This window comes from Anguilla anguilla, chromosome 4 (genome assembly GCF_013347855.1).
Source record: "Anguilla anguilla isolate fAngAng1 chromosome 4, fAngAng1.pri, whole genome shotgun sequence".
In the NCBI taxonomy this organism is placed as follows: domain Eukaryota; kingdom Metazoa; phylum Chordata; class Actinopteri; order Anguilliformes; family Anguillidae; genus Anguilla; species Anguilla anguilla.
Genome location: NC_049204.1, coordinates 14524994 through 14547248, shown reverse-complemented (window position 1 = coordinate 14547248; position 22255 = coordinate 14524994). Strand labels below are relative to the sequence as shown.

The 22255-nt window shown below is 40.5% G+C and overlaps 1 protein-coding gene across 1 annotated transcript; it reads right to left on the bottom strand.

Annotated features, from left to right (window-relative positions):
- Positions 1–453: 453 nt before the first annotated feature.
- Positions 454–22119, bottom strand: ralaa (v-ral simian leukemia viral oncogene homolog Aa (ras related)). The gene is made up of 5 exons (XM_035414503.1): positions 21875–22119; positions 7199–7446; positions 6553–6761; positions 5984–6158; positions 454–4535 (listed from the first exon to the last, which is right to left on the bottom strand). The coding sequence occupies exons 2-5, from the start codon at positions 7310–7312 to the stop codon at positions 4413–4415; spliced, it is 621 nt and encodes a 206-aa protein (XP_035270394.1). The 5' UTR covers positions 7313–7446; positions 21875–22119; the 3' UTR covers positions 454–4412.
- Positions 22120–22255: the final 136 nt, after the last annotated feature.

Sequence of the window (22255 nt, the reverse complement as noted above, 5' to 3'; positions counted from 1 at the left end):
GACGAAGTATTAAACATAACTTCTTTCATTAGCATATCATTAATATGTCCCAAACATTATGGTTCCCTGAGATGTATAAAAAGTGCTGTAATTTCAACATGGTGAAACTAAAGTGTATAACAATATTCTTAAATAAAAGCTGAGACTCTTTAACTACATGTTAATTGTTTGATTATATACCTAAATTATGAAGCACAGAGCCAAATCAACAAAAATGAATATGTCACAAACAGTATGGAGCTCACTGCTCATGTAGTTTGACTTTAGTCAGTAGCTAATTCAAAAAGGGAGAGTAGCAGGCTACATAGCCATTTGGCAGTATTACTGAAAACTAGCAAACTAAAGAAAGCAGCGTGTTTTTGAATTTTGAGCCCAAAACCCAAGTAACAGGTATGCCCTGCCATTATTCATTTTCCAGATTCATTCTTTCACATAATGAACCAGGCAGTTGAGGAAGATTTTATAAAACGGTATTCCTTTATTTTAATTTTAAGTTTTCTTTATCCTTCTCTCAAATGGCTGAACATACAGCAGTTAAAAGGTGTGGGTAGAAGGGACATCGGCTCAAACCAGGCAATGTTGACATCATTGCAGCGTCATTGCACCTTTGTACCCACCTCACAACAGCAAGTCACAATATTAGTGGTTTCACTGAGGATTCTTGGTTGCACTGGGCTTGTTAGGAAAAAAAGAAAAATATAAGGCTACACAAAAATATAAACCAGCATTTGAGAGAGAGAGAAAGTGAGAGAAGAACCATTTCAGAGGGGACACAAGCTGTAAACTGAAATTCAATGATGTTTACAACATTGAATATGAAAAAATACAAATAATGTTCATTCAGCCACAGACACATGAATATTCAAAATCTTTTGGAGTTTGTTTAGATATTTCTCCATTTCGGTTTAAACACCCCTCCTACAGACAAGCAGCATGGTAGAATGGAGAACTGAGCCAGCGTCCATTAACCAAGCTGTCACAATGGACAACTGACAAAAAAACGGTTCAAAATGAGTCCAACCAAAAAAAAAAAAAAACAATAAAAAATTTTAAATGGTGGAAAGATTATCGTTAAAAAGCTTGTATTGATGAAAAATTGAATTGAATTGAAATTTAAGTTTCATGACACCTCAAACTTTTTTAATAAATGAAAAATGTTGAGTTGCAATGAGGAACAAAAATGAGTCCGCATACACCATTGTATCTGCAACTCTGAAGATAAAACTTTACAAGGTGAAGCTTCTCACCCACAGCTTGGTTGTAGGTGAGTGAAAGCAAATGCAGCACCACGGAATAATGGTATAGTACAACAGCAAGGAAACTACACTATTCATAGTTCAGCAAATCTGCTACATACCCCATCATCACATTCAACCTTCAGAAGTAGACTTCTGTGCATTGATACCAGGATGACCTTTGGTTCGGTGTGCTGGGCCCTACAGTACAACGTGTATTTCTTCGGTACAAATATGTCTCAGATTGTTCAAGTACTGTTGGGTGTTGGAAAGCTCTGCCACCACCAACCTACGACAGCTATTGTCAGATTGACGTAGTTCAGCTGTGGAGAGGAGACACTACTCATCAGGTGACAGAAACATACATCAACATAAACAAATTAAGGGGAATGGAACAATTAGCCCTTTTATGTAATTAATAAGTTTTCCACTGTTTATCCTTTTGCATTGTATGTGTCCTTTTCATTCAAAATGAGCACAGATCATCTCTTAAAGCAACAGCAAAATGTGCACATTAGGGCCAAGATATTTTTGTGAGGGGAGTGGTTTTTACCAAAAAGTTCAAGACTTGGCTTGAATCTATAAAAAGTGTTATTGAAATGATTTGCTCAACTTGAATTCCTGTTAAGCACAAGAAGGTAAAATAATGTGTCAGTCTGAGGGTGGTGCTGCAAAATGTGCTTTTGTAGGATTGAGATTAGAGAATTGATGTTTAAAGTGCTTTATGTTAAAAGATCCTTTTTTCTGAATGCAATAATGCCTTTCTCAGTGAGTTAATGGAAAGATCATTTTGTAATAGAAAGCTGAATGAATGCACTTCCTAAACAATGGCCATGGGTATTTTTTAAGGTGTAACAGATGATTTGTGTGCTATTTAATCAATTCAGTCAAAAGTGAAGGACAATTTAGACTCACTTTGTAGTAATAGTTACCTCTTACCTCTTTAAATTAGTTTTTAGTTGGCTAGGGCTGTAATCTGTTTCATAGCGTACCATGTAACATTACAAGATGATTAACATTAGTGACTGAAAAGGAATTCACTTTATAATGTATAAAGTACACATTCAACAAATATCCTTTCAACAAGATAGAAAAAGGCTCAAACCAATTGTATGACCAGAGACACAAAATTGTGTTAAAACAAAACAAACCATATCATTTTTTCAGGGAAATGTATCAGGGAAAACAATAAATGCTTACAGACTCCAAGGTCCTTTGCTATTCACAAAAGGTTCCTTTTGGTAAATGTTTAGTATTAAAGGTATTATTAAAGGAGTATTGAAGAGTGTGCTTTTGGGAACAGCCTCTTCTACACAGGATGAAGACAGTATTGGAGCAGGTGAGGTATTGGCCAGATGAGGCCAGATCTAATGGCACACGTTGGAATTTAAATCGCCAACACAAGCACGCACCCGCACATACGTGTGCGAGCACACACACATACACACATTCAAAATTTTCAGGCTTCAGAAACACCTGATTTACTAAGACCCCTAGCATGCGCAAAACCTTTTAGCACAAGCAAAACCAATACCATGACCAGTAATTGGCCATGGTGTTGGCTTTGCACCAGTCATTGGTTGTGTTATTGGTTTTGCGTGCGCTAAGAGGTTTTGCACACGCTAAAAGTCGTAGTAAATCGGCCTTAATTGTATACTGCAAAACACATGGTCATGCAGCACATTCAGAAGAATAGCACTGCACAATCACAGTTTTATTTCAGGCACACTAAAGTTTAGAAATGAAAGAGTAGTCAACTACTAAACACTACACTACGATTGAAATGTAGTGATGTCGTATGCTCACTTCATAAAAATCGCTTTTTGGGAGCTTAATATCGGTGCCCAGGTGCTATATATTTTTTCACACAGCACTTATTCTAGGATAGTACTTCACAGCGGTGATGTGCCTTCACATTAGTTATAAAGTAAGGCATAGTAAAATATCTTTAAGAGTGGAATTATGCAGATGCATTTCTTTTGGAGCTCAATTCACATTTCTGTGCACCTTACTATTTACTATTTAAGTGTACAAAAGTGAAATGTTAACAGAATTATTTGTATTATACATTGGCAATGTCTCTCCCTGTCCCTCTTTAAAACTCATTACATTGCATATTTTGACTGCCAAGCGCAGTAGTGTGATGAGGGGAAAGGGATTGTCAGATTAGACATTCACAATCAACATCAAGGCATTAGGATTAGGGCTGTTAGTCGATTAAATAATTACAGATCAAGCAATGCACGAAAAAGAAAAACAACCATGTAAATAAAGAGGATTCCTTTTAAGTATTACAGCTGCACCAGCGCCCTTTGATGTTAACCCTCCTGAAGAACAGCACAAGGAAATTCTTCATAAATTTGTTAAGGTGCTGCCGAATTAGAATGGCGTTTCTTACACCGGCGCTAGTGCAGTGATTTCTTGTGCTGCAAGTGCTGCAATTATAACCTCATCCTTAATTACAACCACACAGCAGAAATCACTAATACAAACAGATGCAGAAAACAAATTTACTTGCCTCTACCTTACAAATAAAAAACATCACAAAAAACTGCATTCTGACTTGTTCTTTACTGGGTCTGCCTGTCTTGTTGTTCACTGAGTCTGCCCATTTTGTTCAGTCTTCCTACTTCTCCCTTGCTCCCTGTGAGACACTTACGAGATGATGTGAAGTTAAATCTAGCTAACAGCTGAGCAAAAACATCACTTTCGCTACAAAAGACTTGCCCGGCAAAAAAAGCCCATAGCCGAGTAGTTATCTAAATGCATATACCACAAACAACCTAATTCCATAATTAAGATTTTCGAGAGGAATCGGTCATGCTTAGCGCTGTGCTTATTTTACGCCTGCCCCTAATATTTTATGAGGAAATGTCAAAATGCTTGATTTGAACTACAACTTGTGTTGGCCTCCAAATTTATGCTTGCTCATTCCAAGCTTGAATTTTTAAAAAACTATATCCTGTATTTTCTCATTTAAAGAAGTGCACACTTCCCACGCTTGAACTTACCCTGAACCCCGATCCCCAAAGAAAGAGGTCTCAGTATCTCTCACGCCTTGCCTGCTCGCTGAGGGGAAAAGGGAGACCAGACACGGAACACTAAATCAGAAGTATGGTTAGAACACAGAGGCTAGAGGATTCTGCCATAACTTTGTAAGCAGGGGGTCCCCAGCTATTATAAAATGCAGCATCTCTCCCGAATTCTCTTGGCCAGACTTTTCCTCTTCTTTTTTCCATTCTTTTCTTTGCTGTCCTCCATCTTTCTTGCCCGTATTTCTCTCATCAAGTCAAAGAATACCTGCAGACGGGAAACGTTTCCATCATCAGTAACTAGAACGTGGTGAAACTGAACAGTGGTTAATTTACCAATTGACTGGACCACAACTATAAGATTTTTCTGTTTTCAAAGGCTATCCATTAAGGATTCTCTACACTGATCCAAAGCTGTCTTTTCTGCATTTTCTTTACTTACAGTTTGACTAAGAACTTAAGCACATGACTAACTTATGTCAAATATCATTGTACACTTGTACCTGACATTGTGTTCCTGTTGTCTTGTGCAAAGCTTGTCCCTATGATAATACTATCTTGGCTGTTGTTTAAAAGCTTTTTACTTGTACGGACTGAATGTACAACGCTCAAGGTCTGAATGAGGGGTCTGCAAGCCCAATGGGGCATGTAGGCATGGCGTGATGGAGCTGGGTATCAGGGATCTTTTTAGCTGTGACCTCGGGTCAGATTGGGTACCGGCCTGCTGCCAACCTGGCATCTATGTTACAAACTTACTTTATGTAAACACATACGGAAAGAGGGCAGTGCTCCCGTGCTGTCTGATGCAAGCGATGAACTTAACGTCATGTTTACCGGAAGGAAAAATGCATTTAAAAATAAGCATGATAGCTCAAATACGGCTGTTTTTTTGTTTTGCTAGGTGAGCAGAACAGTTCGCTAAAAAAACTAGAAGCTCTACTTTGCGCCATTGTTGTCAATAGTTAACAGCTGGCGGAAGTGTTTCGCCCCCCGTAACACGATCGGAAGCACCCTCACTAGCGGCTTTCCTGCAGGAAACACTACATTATTTTTTATTGCACTGCATGGTGGTGCTTCATGAAACTGCCAAGTTCAATGGCAGTTTCTTCTGATGCATGGTTTATGATTGCGGTTGCTTATTGGCTCTCTAGGACACAAAAATACTTTGATTAATGTGAATAGGACCAATAATTATTTGAAAAACTGACAAAACAACTCCACAACTTCCCTGTGTTTGGAATAATTACCTCACGGTGTTATGAACACCGCAAACTTTGTGTTTGGGATACCATGTCTAAGTTACATATACATTTATTTTTTTGGATGGGAGAAAACCTAGACCTGGAATAATCAATGTATGGGAAACACTGCGTGTCAGACTCCAGGCCTAGAGGGCCATAGTGTCTGCACTTCAGTGATTTCAGTGATTACTTTTAGTTAATGACTCACTAAAGAGACCAGACACCTTGTCTCCAAGGCCTAAATTGGCTGCTGACTGAAAGAAAACTACAAAAACCCACAGACACTGCAGCTTTCCATGACCCAAGTTTGATAATGCTGGAAAATACAGTAGTTTATCCTCAATGCTAAATCATCTAGCTTATGAAAAGACATACCACAGGAATGTTCCCAGTCCTTCATTTTCAATTTATTAAGCCTGCTAATGTGGGGAGTTTCACGGATGTTGACACCCCACTTTGATATTGGTTGGCTCACCTTGTCAACGTTGGCGCGGGTTTTGGCGGAGGTTTCCACGTAGCTGACGCCCCACTGCTCGGCGCGGGCCTTGGCCTCCTCCAGCCCCACCTGCCGGCGGTCCTCCAGGTCCGACTTGTTCCCCACCAGGAGGAAGGGCACGTTCTCGTCCTCCTTCACTCGCAGTATCTGCTCCCTGTGAAACGAGCCAGGGTCACGCTGCTTCATGCCATCGGGAATCTCTTACATTCATGTTTGCATACACTTCAATAGCACTTTCAGCAGTTCGCACAGGATACCACACTGGTAAACAATAAATGGATACGTGCATAAGATCCGCCTTTTTCAATTAGACAATCAGAGCCTAACTTATGTCAACGATTTACCACATGGATTAGAATGTGTCTCAAGAATAGGAGTTTGCCAACACAGACAAAATCCAAATTAAGATTTTTCCTTCTCGTCTGTAAATATAAAAATATACTTAGAAAAAAGAAATATTCAACTACTCTAATATTACTCTTATAAAACCTTAGCTAGCTAGCTACAATGGGAAATGCACCCACTTTCACACCTCCCACTCCTGCTACCTGAAGTCGGCGGTGGCGGCGAAGGACTCCAGCTCAGTGATGGAGAAGACGCAGAGGAAGCCCTCCCCGCTGCGGAAGTAGTTGTCCCGGATGGCGGCGTAGTCCTCCTGCCCGGCCGTGTCCAGAATGTCGATTTGGACCTCCTCCCCGTCCAATACCACCTTCTTCCTGTAGCTGTCTGCTTTCGTGGGTTCGTAGTCCTCTACAAACTGAGCGTCAGCGACAACTATTACCTACTTATTGTTTTGATCTCAATCATGTAAATACTGGTATTTGGTCTCAATGATGCAATTAGCTCAGTTCAGGGTCAGTTTAGTTTAGATTAATGACCACACAGCCATAACTGGTGTAATTTGCTTTCAACATAGCATAGAAATGAACTGAACTCAGTTTCTAACAGTAGACCTGCACAATCACACTTCATCAAAGGGCACATATTTCACATAACAAATTACAGGGGGAAAAAAGTTAGCAAGTGGGAGACAATATCAAAAAGCTCTTAATGTTGGCATGAAAGCGAGTGTCCCATTGCCTGGAAATACACACACACACACACACACAGAGACACAGACACACACACTCGCTCGCTCACGCACACAGGCACACACACACACACACACACAGGAACTGCACTGTCTGCTCTTACCTCATCATACATGAACTGCAGGGTGAGGGCAGACTTGCCCACTCCCCCACTCCCCACCATGATCACCTTGTGCAGGGCCAGAGAGTTCTGGCCCTTGGGCTTGCTGGCTGCCATGCCCACTCACACACGCAGTAAGACAGGGAGGGAGGGAAAGAGAGAGAAAGAGAAAGACAGAGAGGGAAAGAGAGGGAGAAAGAGAAGGTCTTGCAGTATCCCTTCAGATTGAGGAGGCAGAATGTGGTCGTTCTCTGAAACAAAAAAAAGGCAGGCCTGGTTACATTCACTGAAAAGCAGCATTCACACTGAGCAGACATTCATTCCACTGCAGCTCGCTGAACACTGCAGACAGTACGAAACTACAGATACAGTGAATTCTGCAATGCATGAAGACACTGTTATACAACAAGGACATAATGAAATTTACCATCTTTAAGAAGCCACAGGGCTGAAAGTAAAGTGTGATTTTGTAACAGGGTGCACTAGGAGTCAACAGCAGGCATTAGCTCAGTAAATACTTGACAGTGTTAGGAGGAAAGAGTCTAAAGTGGGTTGAGGGAGCAGATTTGAAGAGATGATTGTAAAAAGATGGCCAATCCCCCTACTGCTATTGGAAGTATATGAGGGAAGTTAACCATGTTCATTGTTGACAGTCAAACAGAGTTTTGAAATTAATATGAGCAAGTAGTGAGCGAAGGGATATGCACATACAGTAAGGCAAATACAACAACATTCTGAACAAAATGGGGAGATCTGGTAGCAAATGCAAAGACGCTAGCAACAAGCAGAGGAAAAACAGTGCAGGCAAAGAGCAAGTATGCCTGCAGCAAAATAAATGAAAGGTGGGTGGTGAGAAACCTGGCAGATCCTTGATGTTGTAGAGAAAAAGACAAATCTACAGCTCCAGGCTGCTTAAGCTACCAGTCAGGACCACAGAAACCTTCCATTATTCATTTAGTTCACCTGAATATCTTATGAATGCAACATGCAGTGCAATTTACCCTCAGACTTTCGCTGAAAAGATTGTTGGGACAGAACCAACAAACAACATTCTCATAATTGAGGGAGCATTTTTACAAATCAGGTCGAGAGACAAATAGTCTATCCATTAAATAACTAATTCAGAGAGATGGAAACTGAATATACCAAACACATATGAATTCCATTCTCCGCACAATGCTATTAAAGCGCACATATTCACGCCCGTGCAGTGTCCTACAGTGAACACAAGGTGGCGATCGGACCATACCGAAACATATTGAAAGATATTCATTTTAACAGCTCATTAAAAAAGCCATGCTGCCAGTCATTTTGGATGAATTGTTGCTAATTGCAAGTGCCACTTTCAATTACAGTCAATATTTGTTTGGGCCTTTGGGTTATATTCAACATTAGGCGACACATTTTAATGGGGCAGGAAAATGGACACTATTTGGAAGACACTGCAGCTTCACTGGTTTAAAGCCCAGCTTGCTAGACTTATTCACCTTGACTGGTGCACTTGGTGCGTCTCTTTTCCCTGTCTCTGTAAAAACTACTGAACTGAACAACTGCAGCCTAGAATTATACAGGCCTACCCACAGTAGAGATTGCAAGCCAACAAAAGCATGTATTTAATTTCCATTTCGCCACACAGAAATCCTGACACTACACAGCTCATTATGTCAGGTTTCGGCAAGCAACGATAGTTCTAATAGTTGTATTAAGGTACTGTCCCTGTTTTTTTATTTTGTTTATTTTATTTAAGTATGAGCCGTATATAGTCTTGCATTAACTTGCATATTATGCAGCATACCTCTGATCTAATCCCTGTACTCAGTTTCATGGTCTGTTGTGTACAGAAAAGGGAACTGCAGGGCGGGCTGACCCAGGGTATGCTCTAGAGACAGAAGCAGCACCACACATATTTGAAGAAATAAGGAAACAGTGAAAGCTATTAATACGCCCCACTTTCAGATTGATTCCCATTGATATCATACTGTGCATTTTGGGCCTTCAAAATGCACCTTGTAATTAGGTCTGCAGTAAGATGTTGCTTCACCGCCTACGAATGTACTGTTACCTCCGACAAATGTGCACGCACGCACACACACACACACGCACACACACACACAAAGATACATAGTCAGCAATGTTCCTACATTGTTCTAACCCATCAGATGAAGTTAAGGTGAGGAGTGTGGACAATATAGAAGCAGCTGTCCTTTAACTCTTTGTTTAGCTTATCTCCTGTATCTTTCTACTGCCACAAAGCAAATGCCATAAACTTTTTATGAGCAAAGATAAATATTTATGGGTTTCCACCTGGCACAAATGAAGGCAACACACACAGTGGGGAAACTTCCACTTCGATATGAACTGTCACAGACCATGTTCAGCAGCCACACTCTCAGCAGGAGAGTCAACAGAACTGAAAATCAATATAACAAGCATATCCCACAAAGGTTATTCAATACAACTGCGCTGGTGTAAACGGCAAGGGAGAAAAACCCTACGCTTGATGTCCTGGGTACCTAAACCCAAACCAATCCATTTATTAAGCATGGCTGTTAATATAAAACAAAGTTACAGGTTATAACACTTTTTTTTTTGGTTTATTTTTTCCTTCAATTCGAGAGGCCACCTAACCTTGCCTGCTCGTGTTAATTCAAATGTCAGCTGCTTCTTGGATCAGCGATTTCCCTCCACGAACATGAGTGGATCCAATTTAATTGAGCTGGTATTTCTCCAGCAGGCTGACACTAGCGCTAGAAGCCTGCAAGGGAAGATTGTGTATTTTCTCACACAGGACATGCATTTAGAATTGGATTTGTCATATTTTTTTACTCTCTCGTTAGGAGTGAACACAGTGGCGATGGGAAGGTTTACTTTAGTAAATGGGTAATCTCAAATATGTTTTTTTTTCCACATCTTTCAAAAATAATTGCCACAGTAATGGGTCACAGCATGTCCAGCCAACATGTTGCATGCTTAGCTATAGGCTACTCCCCACCCACCAAATATCTCATACTAAGATTTAAAGTTTGATAAACCGTTTCATAGTAACATGCTCCTTCTTGCGACTTTTTATTTTATGAATGGGGTAAGTATTTTTTTTTTAGCCTCAATGACCTCATGTCGAATTTAAATTGGACCTTTCAGCCTTCTGATTAGTCCTTGGAGCCCAATGAAGTTTTGGCTTTTCCTAGGTCAAAGTGATTGTACCCTAAACATTATACAAACATATATATATAGGCCTATATATATATAATTTGAGAATTTTTCTAACCTCTTGATTTTCATCACTATTTTTTAGTTTTCATCTGACATTTTTTTAAATGGGTATGAATTGTACTACATTCCTACTACAAACCATTTTTCTAGAATAGTTCACATTGAGGTTCGGAAGGCACCTCTGCTTGTCTGCACTCTCCCAAAAACACATGTTGCAATAATGTGACAGACATATCAATAGTATTGGGAATTCCACATTTATGGAATAAATACTTTTAAAACACGTATTTACAGATTGAATAAAAAAGGATATATAAAAATTTGATTAAAAACGCAGTATTTCCATCTCATGACACAAATCTGAAATGCAATTTCTTTATTTAAAATAAAATTCTCAAAGAAGCAGACTTGCAACATCACACTGATGAAAAATTGAGCTGAAATATTCATCATACATTCATGTGGGCCTCTGAAGAGAACATCAGAAGGTGCGAGGATGTTCCATCAAAATATCAAAATGAATACATAAAAACCAGCCCGCAGTGAAAATTTGTGAAACGCCGGGCATCCCCGCAGACTCACTCAGCTGTCAGGCAACAAAATCTCATCCCAACTAAATACAGACACGACAAGCTTGAAACCAATCAATTCTGAAGGCTGCGTACAGCAGAAAAAAGTCAAACATCAGCAATAATAAGAGGGGGATCCAAAGTATAGGCTATACACAACTGGCTCCCCTGAGGCCTGCCAGGTATTTATTGAGTTTTGATCAATTCTGCTAAGTGTAATCTCAAGTGAATTCCCCACTTGGGATTGCTTCCTGAAATGCTCTTTTTGGTACTGTTTTCCCAGTATGATTAAAAAACTTCCTGAAGTTTTTTTTTTACCCCCCTCAGTTCCCCAAAAGATCCCCTGCCTAACTTCCGCTTCGGAGACAACATGTTCCACTTTCAAAGCATGTCACGCTGTTTAAGGAAGGTGATTCCTTTTAAAAATTTAAAAATTTGTTTACATTACAAAAAAGAAAAACAAAAGAAACAACAGTTTATACTCCTTCTATTAAACTCTTGGGTTTTTTTTTTGTAATGTAAACAAATTTTAAAAAATGGAATCACCTTCCTTAAACAGCATAACATGCTTCAAATGAGCTAAGCAGTACACACACTGTCCTTCCAGCTGCTATATTGATTCATTTATGGCTATCAATTTCTACCAGCGTGACTGAACAGTAACATGCTACTCCAAATATATAAACCTGTAAATAATGCAAGCGGGAGCAACACTGCGACTGAGTCTCCCACCAACAAAGGAAAGCCCATGAAACTGTTAAAACTGTCGATCCACGTGTGGGAGTTTACAAGAAAAATTCCCTGAGGAAATCAAGAAAAACCAGCCATGTGTGAATCCAACTTAAGCGTAAAGACCAAACTAATCAATTCAAAGTCACGGGCAAGCGACCTTACAATGGCAAATCCTTCCAGCTGGGGACATCAAGTCAAAATTCAAAGAGGTCAAGAGCAACCAATCCTATAAACAGCTCGTCTTATTTGTCCTCTTCCTAGAACTGCCATTTTGTATGCCCCTTAGAGAAAAACAGCAGCTTCTTAACTGATACTTTTCTGCCACAGCCCGTGCAAGAAGGTAGCTAGCGCGCATACTGAACAACTTACCTTAGTTCCCCAGTCAGCCAGTAGGCAAATGACCACCTCAAATAAACATGCCGTTTCCAAGCCTTATACCCACCCAAGATCTAGCAGTAGCACTTACATGCATTAGGCCTATGCCTAAAGGTGGGCCCACAAAAAGAGCATTCCTCCACATCATACAGGATGATTTCACACTCCCAAAACAGCGTCCTTTCAACACATCAGAAGTTATGTTATGTAAATGGATGATTTTCTTAAATGTACTTTTTCCCTTTTTTAAAGGCTGCTAGTAAATAAAAAGATTCCATAAATGGTGAGATGCCAAAAGATGGGACATCTCCCGTACACACCTACACACTAGAGAGTCCATAATTAGTTTTGTGCATTGGAGGGGAAGGGCTGGGTATGTACTGCATCATTGTTTTAACAAAAATCAAGCAATGGAAAGGCAATCATTTCGATTTTATCAGAACTGATGATACCATACTGTCAAGCACTACAGCCATTAAAAGTAGAAAATATTGAATAATCATATCCAGGATGTCTAAAATCATTCAATCATACACACCGTTATGTATATAGACATGATTTATGTGAGAAAAATGACTTTCTTACAGTAATGTTGTAAGTTTCTGTCAATAAGCCTGTATCCAGGAAGCCAACTATTGTATTATGATTACTGCCTTTGGGGCATTTTCTTACATATGTAGCCTAAAGAGAAAAAGAAAGTGAGACAGAGAGAAAGAAAGAGAGGGAGCTAAAAAGATAAAAGAAAGACAAAGTGAGGGGGTTAGAGGAAAGGGCTTCTAAGGTTTTGTTTTAATATTATAGGAGCGGGCCTGAAAAATCAGTTCCAGGCAGAGCTCAACCATAGAAATGGCAAGACAAAAAAAATTCCAATGTGCACGTCTCCTGAAAAATGTACCCTGGCCTGGTGTATCTGCTTCAATTCTGCCCGTGCTGTGCCGTGCCTGCTCTACAGCAGGCACTGCACAGGGGGTTAGACAGCACAGCAAATCTGTTTGATCCTTGCTTAAGTTTAGTCCAGCACAGGAAGCATATGTGTATGTCAGGAGTGGGAAATTAAATAATCAGAAGAGCCAAGAGAACCAGAGGAGGGTAAGTGGGATTTAGACTAAGCACACCATACTGAAAAATACCCAAAAGCCCATTCAATCAGCTAATTTAAGCATATCTTCTTTCAGGTAAATTTCATAATAAAAAACAAAACTAGGTTAATGATCTATTACTTTTCAGATTTTGCTTGTATTCATTACTGCTCATACTTTTATCTATTAGGCGTAATGCTTTACTTCTAATTATTCAACAATTTACTCATTCTTTCAGGAATGACAGCAACTGTCTCCTAATCTGTTACGAGGATTTAATAGGGACGCAATGGGTTTCATATTAAAGAACGTTACTTCACAGATTGCTATGGAAACGGACTGGAAGCGTGCTCCCCTTGTTGTAAATCAGGTTACTCCGAGTAGAGAGACAGGCAGTCTTCCTTGAAAGACCCCTTTGTCAATTTAAACAGAGACCAGGGTCAAAGCTAGTGCGGAAGTCTGCCAAAAATCCAAGAGGGAAAATACTACCCTCATTCAAAGAAGACCAGGACTTGACTGTGCCGGATTTGACACTTTCAGTTCAAAACGGTGCAAATGTTGTTGTGCAGGAGTAAATCATCCTTTTTAAACAAGACCAGGTTAAAACCTAGTATATGGCTGGACCTAACAAATGTGATCCGGCCGACCAATGGTGTAACTTCATCACTCAGTCAGTCTGTCAGTCAGTCACTCACAGACATTTGCGTTTGTAGGGCTGGCCCCGCTGTTGCGGTCCAGCCAAAAACTGAAATATAAATAAATGCCTAATGCCTAAAAACCAGTAAGTAAAGTGCCACAAAAAGCACAGTGAAACAAACAATTCCTTTTAAAGCTGTTATATTGGGGAGGCGGACAGATCGTTGGTTCATAATTTGTAGTGGGGTACGTGGGACGATCCTACTGTGAATATGACATGGAAAGGTCCTCCGTTTAACCAGCGCCTGCTGAGAGTCACGATCTCCACACCCTCCTTTCTTCCATTCCCATTGTTACACATTTCCCTGTCTGTAGGCCTGTGAGAAAGTCGTGAAGAGCAGGTCCCTCCCCTACAGTATTCCACCAGAACCTGCTCTGTCAGCTACACCTAGAGTACTGCTCCTCCTGTCAATCAAATGGCTTTCATGCCTGTGGCTGTGCTCGTCAAATTTTCCCTCACACACAAAAAATATACAAACCGAAATAACGCAAGTCATCTAGAAATTGCATTTAAAGACCTTGCGCATGCTTTTTTAAATCTCAAATTGCACTAAAGTCTAAAATTATGTAACCCAATGGTAAACTTCATTGTACAGGGAAGTGATGGCTTAATAGTTACTTTTAACCCCTTTGCGTAGATGTCACAACTAGCCAATCCTCGCCCATTTAAGCAGAGTTCTATTTAAGGCTTTAAAACTCCAGATGTGAGCATCACAGGGACTCACAGAGAAAATGGCCTAAATGAAGCAAGACTAATACTATTTACAATACTAACTTAAATGACTTTCTATTCATAATTTACGTAGAAATAAAGTGCCACAAATGCAATTATCTTGGCAAAAATGTTCTGCTGTAATTTGAAATGAAACACTGAGAGATTACATATAAAAAAGGTAGAACATGGATCATAGATTCCGTGACCACAAGTGTGCAAAATCTGAGGGTGATATCTATGAAGCAAAATGTAAACAGTGTACCCTGGTGTTATTTTCATTGTCTCCAAATCTATCCAAAATGTCTAAATTGTGCATTGCTGTAAATTGTAACAATCATACATTTCACTACAAATCAACTGTTTTGACTCATGAAGCCCACTTTTGCATCGTGTTCAAGTGGGTATTACTATCTTTTCATCCGTATAGAAGTCTAAGATACAGTACATGGCCAAAGGACACCCCTTCCAATTAGTGGGTTTGGCTACTTCAGCCACACCCGTTGCTAACAGGTGCATACAATCATGCATACAGGCATGCACTCTCCATTGACAAACACTGGCAGTAGAATGGGTTATGCTGAAGAGATCAGTGACATTCACTGTGGCTCTGTCATAGAATGCCAGCACATTCTATGACATTCCAGCAAGTCAGTTTGTCAAATTTCTGCCCTGCTAGAGGTCAACTGTAAGTGTTACTAAGCCCCTTAGTTCCAGTGAAGGGAAATCCTAATGCTACAGCATATAATGACATTCTAGAGAATTGTATGCTTCCAACCTTCTGGCAACAGTTTGGGGAAGGCCCTTTCCTGTTTCAGAATGACAATGCCATGTAGAAAAGCAAGGTCCATAAAGAAATGGTTTGCCAAGTTTGGTGTGGAAGAACTTGACTGGCCTGCGCCTCCATCTTGACCTCAACCCCTTCAAACATTGGTGGTGTATGAATATTTTTATAAACTCCCAGAAAGAACTATTGTCCAGTGTGTCATTCTTGGGGTGTATAGCTGCAGATGAGGCTGTAAGGAGGGGGTGCTTGTTAAATTGACGTCCTACACAACAATGGCAGCACTTAGAAACTCAATGTAGCTGTCATAGTTGTTGTGTATTGTCTACCAATAAAGCTACAACACAGAGTTTGTTGTTGTTGTTTGGTTGCAGGAACACTGAATGCTTCAGTTGAGCAACCTCAGGATGCCAGCATCCTGGCCATTTGGTAGCTTGCGTGAAGGGGTTAAAATGTAAATGCAAAGCTGAGGACTGATGAGGCGTGTCGGGTCATGGATTTGTTTCTGTTGTGACTGCCTTGATTGACAGCCGGTGTATTCAAATAACAGCTTCTTCCGAAGGGCCACAGTAAACCTTATGTACTCACCGAATAAATCAGAAAAGTACAACTGACATTTCCACATGCACTTCAAAAGAATATAGCCTACCAACTGGAAGATTGTGAAAGAAAACCCAATATGTGTAAACTATGTGCTGCAGTGGACCTCCTGTGTTCATGTTGTCAAACAGAGGCAACATTTTTTGGAGGGAAAAATTCTTACATTACATCAGTGAAAATTAAGGGCCATTCACAGCAGTAATTAAATATCAGGAAATCTGTGCAGCAGTCTTTTACCAGAATGACTCCACTACTCTGAATAAGCAAATTATGTTTCTCTTGTAAGGAATAAAGCAAATGTACCATGTATGTCACCCATTCAACTCCCTAAAAGATACAATATTTAAGTCACCTTAGATTAAAGCCACTTCCAGGGTGGTTCATCTGGTTAGGGCTTGGTTCTAGTGCATGGATGCGCCCCATGATTGGCTATCAAATTTGGGCTGTACCAATGAAAATTGTGGCCAGGAGCTCCACAGGCTAAAACACAATCGACTCTGGAGTCAACCAGGGATGTGAGGATTTCAATCAGCATCAGCATCCACTCATCTATTCCTGCATCCATTTATGCATGTTTCCTAACTGAAAGTTACTGTCAACCTCTTCTACCGTTAATGTAAAATATTAAATATGCGCCAGCTAATGAGTTTATTCACTACATATAACAACCGCTTGGTTAAAAAAAACATTTTACAACTAGAAAATTTAATTTAAACAGTTGCCTTGACAATGTATAGGTAATTTCTTTTTTTGACCAAAATAAACTACTTCATATAGGTAAAAATAGTTTTGAGAGCTCCCATGTTTAGCTGTCTTTCAGTGCCAAGATGATTAAGTTCAGGTTGGATCCTAACTTACAATGCTGACTGTGACTGCCGAGTGTGCAGCTGAGGAAGAGAACGTTTCAGTAAGCAGAAGTCATGAACACTTGGGCTGTAGTGTGATGTCACTATCTACCTTAACCTCTCCTTCTCTCTTTGCAGGGAACGAATGAAGACATTGGGAAAGAAACCTTGAGCAGGCCAAGACAATATTCCTGTTTCAGCTCAAAAAAAACACAAACTGTGCCATTACTGATGCCATTACCCCACTTTAACACTCCAGACTCACCGTCAGAGCAAGTTAATCGCTGGCTGAAAACTCACCGGCTGCTGCCAAGTAGCCCTGGCCTTGAGCAACCCTGAATCTGCATGCCCTACCCCGATGTAGCCCTGTTCCACGCTGACTGCCTTGGCCTTGTTCAAAACGCTGAATCTGCGTAACATACCCAGATGTGGCCCTGTTCCACGCCGACTGCCCTGGCCGTGAGCAACCCTGAACCTGCATGCCGTATCCATAAGTGGCCCTGTTCCCTGCTGATAGCTTCCCAGCAGGACCCAAGGCCTGCTCCTCTCACTACAGTGGAAATGTGGTCTCCGGAGAATGGCAGAGCGTCTCCCACAAGCCGAGAGAACGAGCGGGCAGGGACGGCTGCCCGACAGTTTTCTGTGCCATGGAGGGCCGGGCGGCGGCCCCACACAGACCCCAGACCAGTGCAGACCTAAGCCTGCCACAGTTCTTTAATCCTAACCGTGGCTTACGCTTTGTGTGTGCGACTGGACTGCACAGAGCAAGCACGTGGAGAACGGTCTCTGAGTGCTGATAGAGATCTAACCTAATAAGGTACAAAGCAACAAACATTTCATTCAAGAGACATTGAATCAGGCACAGCAAATTAATAGCTGAGAGAAAGTTCCTTGGAAATAGAGGGAAACCCCACAAGAACAATAACCTTTCAAAATGTGCTTGTGGTATTGACCGTTGCTCTCCACCCGTAGTACATTTTGCCCATGGGGACACCCCTAAAATGTACGATTGTGCAGAACCCTGTTATGACACTTGCCAGACTCCAGTCTACAGGCTCCTGTTCAGGGACTTCGTTGATTAGGAAACTGAGAATAAAATTCACTCAGAAATACAGCAGTATATTTTGCAGATGGTTTCACAGGAAATGGCTTGTCCACTCCACATCTTTAAAAAGAATGATTCTCTGAACAAATGTTTTATACAGCTCTTACAACATGTAAATCAATCATATGAAAATGATTGGTTATAGCTTAACTTAATGTGTTGCAAACACTAATTGACAATATTGATAAACTAGAGGTTTACAACACCAGATGCTTTTTTAATTAATTTACATCTGCAAACAATATAGCTGTGATTTGGCACAGTCTTCCCAGGATGATTCACATTTACAATAAAAAATGACACCAGACCTTTGGTGTGGGAGTGCAGCCGAGTCAAAGGAATGACTCAAGTTTAATACAACTCCTCCATCCTAAATGGCCTCTCACAGCCATTACATATTACAGGAGACCTGAAAACTGCATAGAACTTGTAGTATCAGGCAGACAAGATGGCAAATGACAAGAGCCACAAGGCTATACAATGTAATTCTGAATCTGTGAAAAGTCAGTGCATTCCTTAATTGTATCTTGGTCTAGTTCTCTATGGAATTTACATATATTGCAGTCCACCAATATGTAAAAGTCTTAAGTAATCAGAATCCACAGCCGACAAAAGTTCTCATAAGTTAAAATTTCAATGACAATATCCAATAAAAAGCCTACAAAGTAAATGTACATTTAATGAGATAACGTTTTGTATTATAAACATTTTTTCATATTAAACATTGTTTGCTTTTCATACCAAATATACATGTGAAATGGCAGAATTGATCCACATCATGACAAATGAAAAGAACTTATTGGAACATCTGCAATATTAGTGTTTGCTGCTCAAATATTTCAAATTACCCTATCAGTCTGATAAGCAATAACTCATAATTCCATATCATACAATTTACCCCGATTATACATTAGAAATGATGAAATCATTACAACGTAATACCCCAGTAATCACCCATGAAATGACTGCTACATTAAATGCAATTAGCAACGACATAACATCATCCAGCCTAGAGGGATACATTGTGCTTAACCAGTTTTATTAAGGCTAACTTAAATCCTGACCATCTTGGGAAGATATGCTATGCATTTCAATACCGTTCTGCATGTGCATGTGCATGTGCATGTGTGTGTGTGTGTGTGTGTGTGTGTGTGCGCGTGCAGGAGAGGGGGGGGGGGGGGGGGGGTGGGGGGAGATCAACTCCTATGAAGACCTCACAGGCTGAAAAAGTATAAACAACAAGAGCAATCTTCAGCAGCTTAAACAACCATCTTCCTGGCCTAACCCACAATATCATCTCAGAATCCCCAAGTCAGACATTGCGTCAGTTCCGCTCCTAATGCCACCCGCCAGCATTCATTGTGCATGCCCCATCATTCCGGTCCTTACTCTTAACTGTCCTCATTCCCCCCCCCCCTCAGCTCACTGCTCCCAAACCTAAGCCAGTGAGTTACTGGCTCTATCTAATTCAAACTAATGGCAGCTAAATAAGGAGCACTGTTGCTACCACTAATACTACTGTAGCAGCAACGCTTTTAACCCCGTTTGCTGCGGCTAAAAATTCTCCCCCTTGCACTGCTGTCCTTGAATTTGCACTGTACGTGCATAATTTAATCATGATGCGTGCTCTATAGGGTACCTGAATAAAAGGCAGCTCAAATTAATAAGGAACACTAACAACAATGTCAGCGTGAATGCCTTTCAGTGCTCGAAAAAGTTGGTTGGAAGTCCCCACCCTTGCCAAACAAGCATTTCATTCATAAATAAAGATGCACTTTCTACTTATAACTGAATGATCATAACTACTAAGCGAACAATTTATCAGAGCAGCACATTAAGTGAAGGCACAAAAGTAGCCAAAGATTACACTTACTAATATCAATAAAGTAATTATACTGGCAATAAACCATTGTCATGCCTCCTTTACTGTAACAGCTGGAGCTATTTCATTACAACTCTGTCCTTGAAACCTTCATACCTGACCAAAGATTTAGCCTACACATACATGCCTGGTTTACTCTGAGAAGCGATTTTTTCTTCATCCAAAAATACTGTGGATGGCCGGTCTGAAACTCCCACCCCAAAAAGGGACCAGCATATTATTATTATTCTTATTCTCTATAAGAATGCCAGAACTTCCACTGTGGTCTTACATTTCTGTTGATACAAGTTTACTTTTCATACACAAATGACTCACTGTTTTTACTGTAAACCTATGCCTGATGTGCTATCGGGACTTTTTGATTGTTCATATGACTATGCCTCATGTAGGGCAGGTCTTCGCCAATTACAACCAATGACACCACAGACTTTAGCAGAACACACCTAAATTTGTCAACAGATGGCCTCGCCAGAGTTTTTGCAAACTTCTAGAAAGATTGGAAATCCACAAACGAACAGTCCAGAATATTTCAACTGACCTTTAAGCTTAACCGATTTAGAATGCACCAAGGCCAAAATTAAAATTTGAAATTACGTTATAGAAATGATGATGACACAAGAGAACAAAATAGAACTGAGCAGAGAGTTGACACGCCCAGTAATGTCTACTATAAGGTCAATGAGCAGTGAGGTTGGACATAATTTGTTTTCCGAGGCACTCATCATCCTGCAAAGGGTGTGGTTGTCACACACAACCAGATGAGACAATGTCACAGTTCGGCACTTTTCTTGCGTTAGGTACCATTTATGTTAGTCAATGGGCGTCAAGCACACAGGAACTGACTGCAACTGGGTTTCTCCAACCAACGCCACCTGTTCCTTCAACCGTCTTTATTGTAAGACATGCACTGCAAAGCTGGCAACGTGAACACATCGAGTGACCGGTTTAATGTCAGCTAACTACACATATTTAACAAGCTGTGTTTGTGCACGCTGTGGGAATACTGAAACATAAACGATCTAATCTACCTATAAACGCTAGAGCGTTTGTTAACTAGACTTTATCGTTGGACTTATTTAGCCTAGCGAAGCTACCCCCTGAGTAATAAACCAGGACATGGGTGTCACGATTTCGTAACTCGAGAATAGCCTGACAAGGTAACCAGGGGTCCTTTTAACTATATTAGCTAATATGAAAGTAATTATGATCGTTTAAATAAAATGACTTAAGTTACAAGATGATAACCTATACTAGCTTAGTTCAAGCTATCAAGTTGACATTGATAATAAAGCTTGCTTGTTAGACTAGATCAGAAGCATCGGCTGTGGTTCGTAGCTAATGTACATTTCGTTTAGTATCTTACAAGCGTCAAACCTTTGTGACTAACGTTAGCGAGATCTAGCTAACATTTTCACTAAGCACGTAGTTAAATAGTTAGCAATATTCACAACAAACACACGTTGATACACCCAGCCACGGTCCCAAACTACTACTACTACGCTTGTTTATATGACATTAGCACCACTAGACTGGTTACAGTTCGAGAAACGCGTATATTATTACTGAGTTCTCAAGTCAAGAAGCAAAAATGCCTCTAACCTCGTATCTGTGTAACGAACTATCTCCCGTTAGGAACTAAATACTTAGACTAAGACTAGCAGATCAAATGGAAACATCAACCTTCACCAAGCATATAATTAGCGAACCGTTAGCCAGCTAACAAACTATCGTTGCTTGGACGAAGCACACAAGGGATGCAATTCGCTAACGTCGTTAACGCCAGGTACTGACAAGGGTTTAGTGACAATGTAACTGTCTCACATAGTTTATGTTCACACCGGATTGACCAGCTACATAGCTACCAACTGTATTGTCCATGCTTGCAACAAAAAAAACGTCTCGCCGGCAAAACACTGATATCACTAGAGTTCAGTAGCTGGCTACATACCGAGTGGAGTCACGTTAGCTAGCCACCGGCACACTGTATTTAGCTTGCAAACAGTAGTTATCAAGTGCAGACTGTAACACCAATTCAATGCAGAAAGCGAGGGTAGCTAACGTTAGCCAGATCAATTCCTTTAACTCACCAGCTGCCCTCGTCAGTACTGAAAGTGAATAAAGTGATGTAATTATGTCCCTATTTTCACCGTATTCTCTTCTTAGTTAGAAAGCAATATTATCCTCGTCACAGTGTTTTTTCCCGCCCCCACCCACAACTACTGCGGCGGCAACGCTCCTGATGCTGCCCCTTCCTTACACTATATTAATTCCTATCCCTTTTGTATTGCTAGCAACAGTCGAGATGGAAATATGGCGAAAGGGTGTGGACGGCAGCGGCGAGAGCGTGATGTCAACGCGCACACGCCGTCCTGCAGTGGCGATGTGGTCGTCATCAAATAGTGGACAGAACGGAGTGAAACGAGTGAAACTACTAGATTTGTGATAGTTAGCAACGGTGTAGCTTTGTT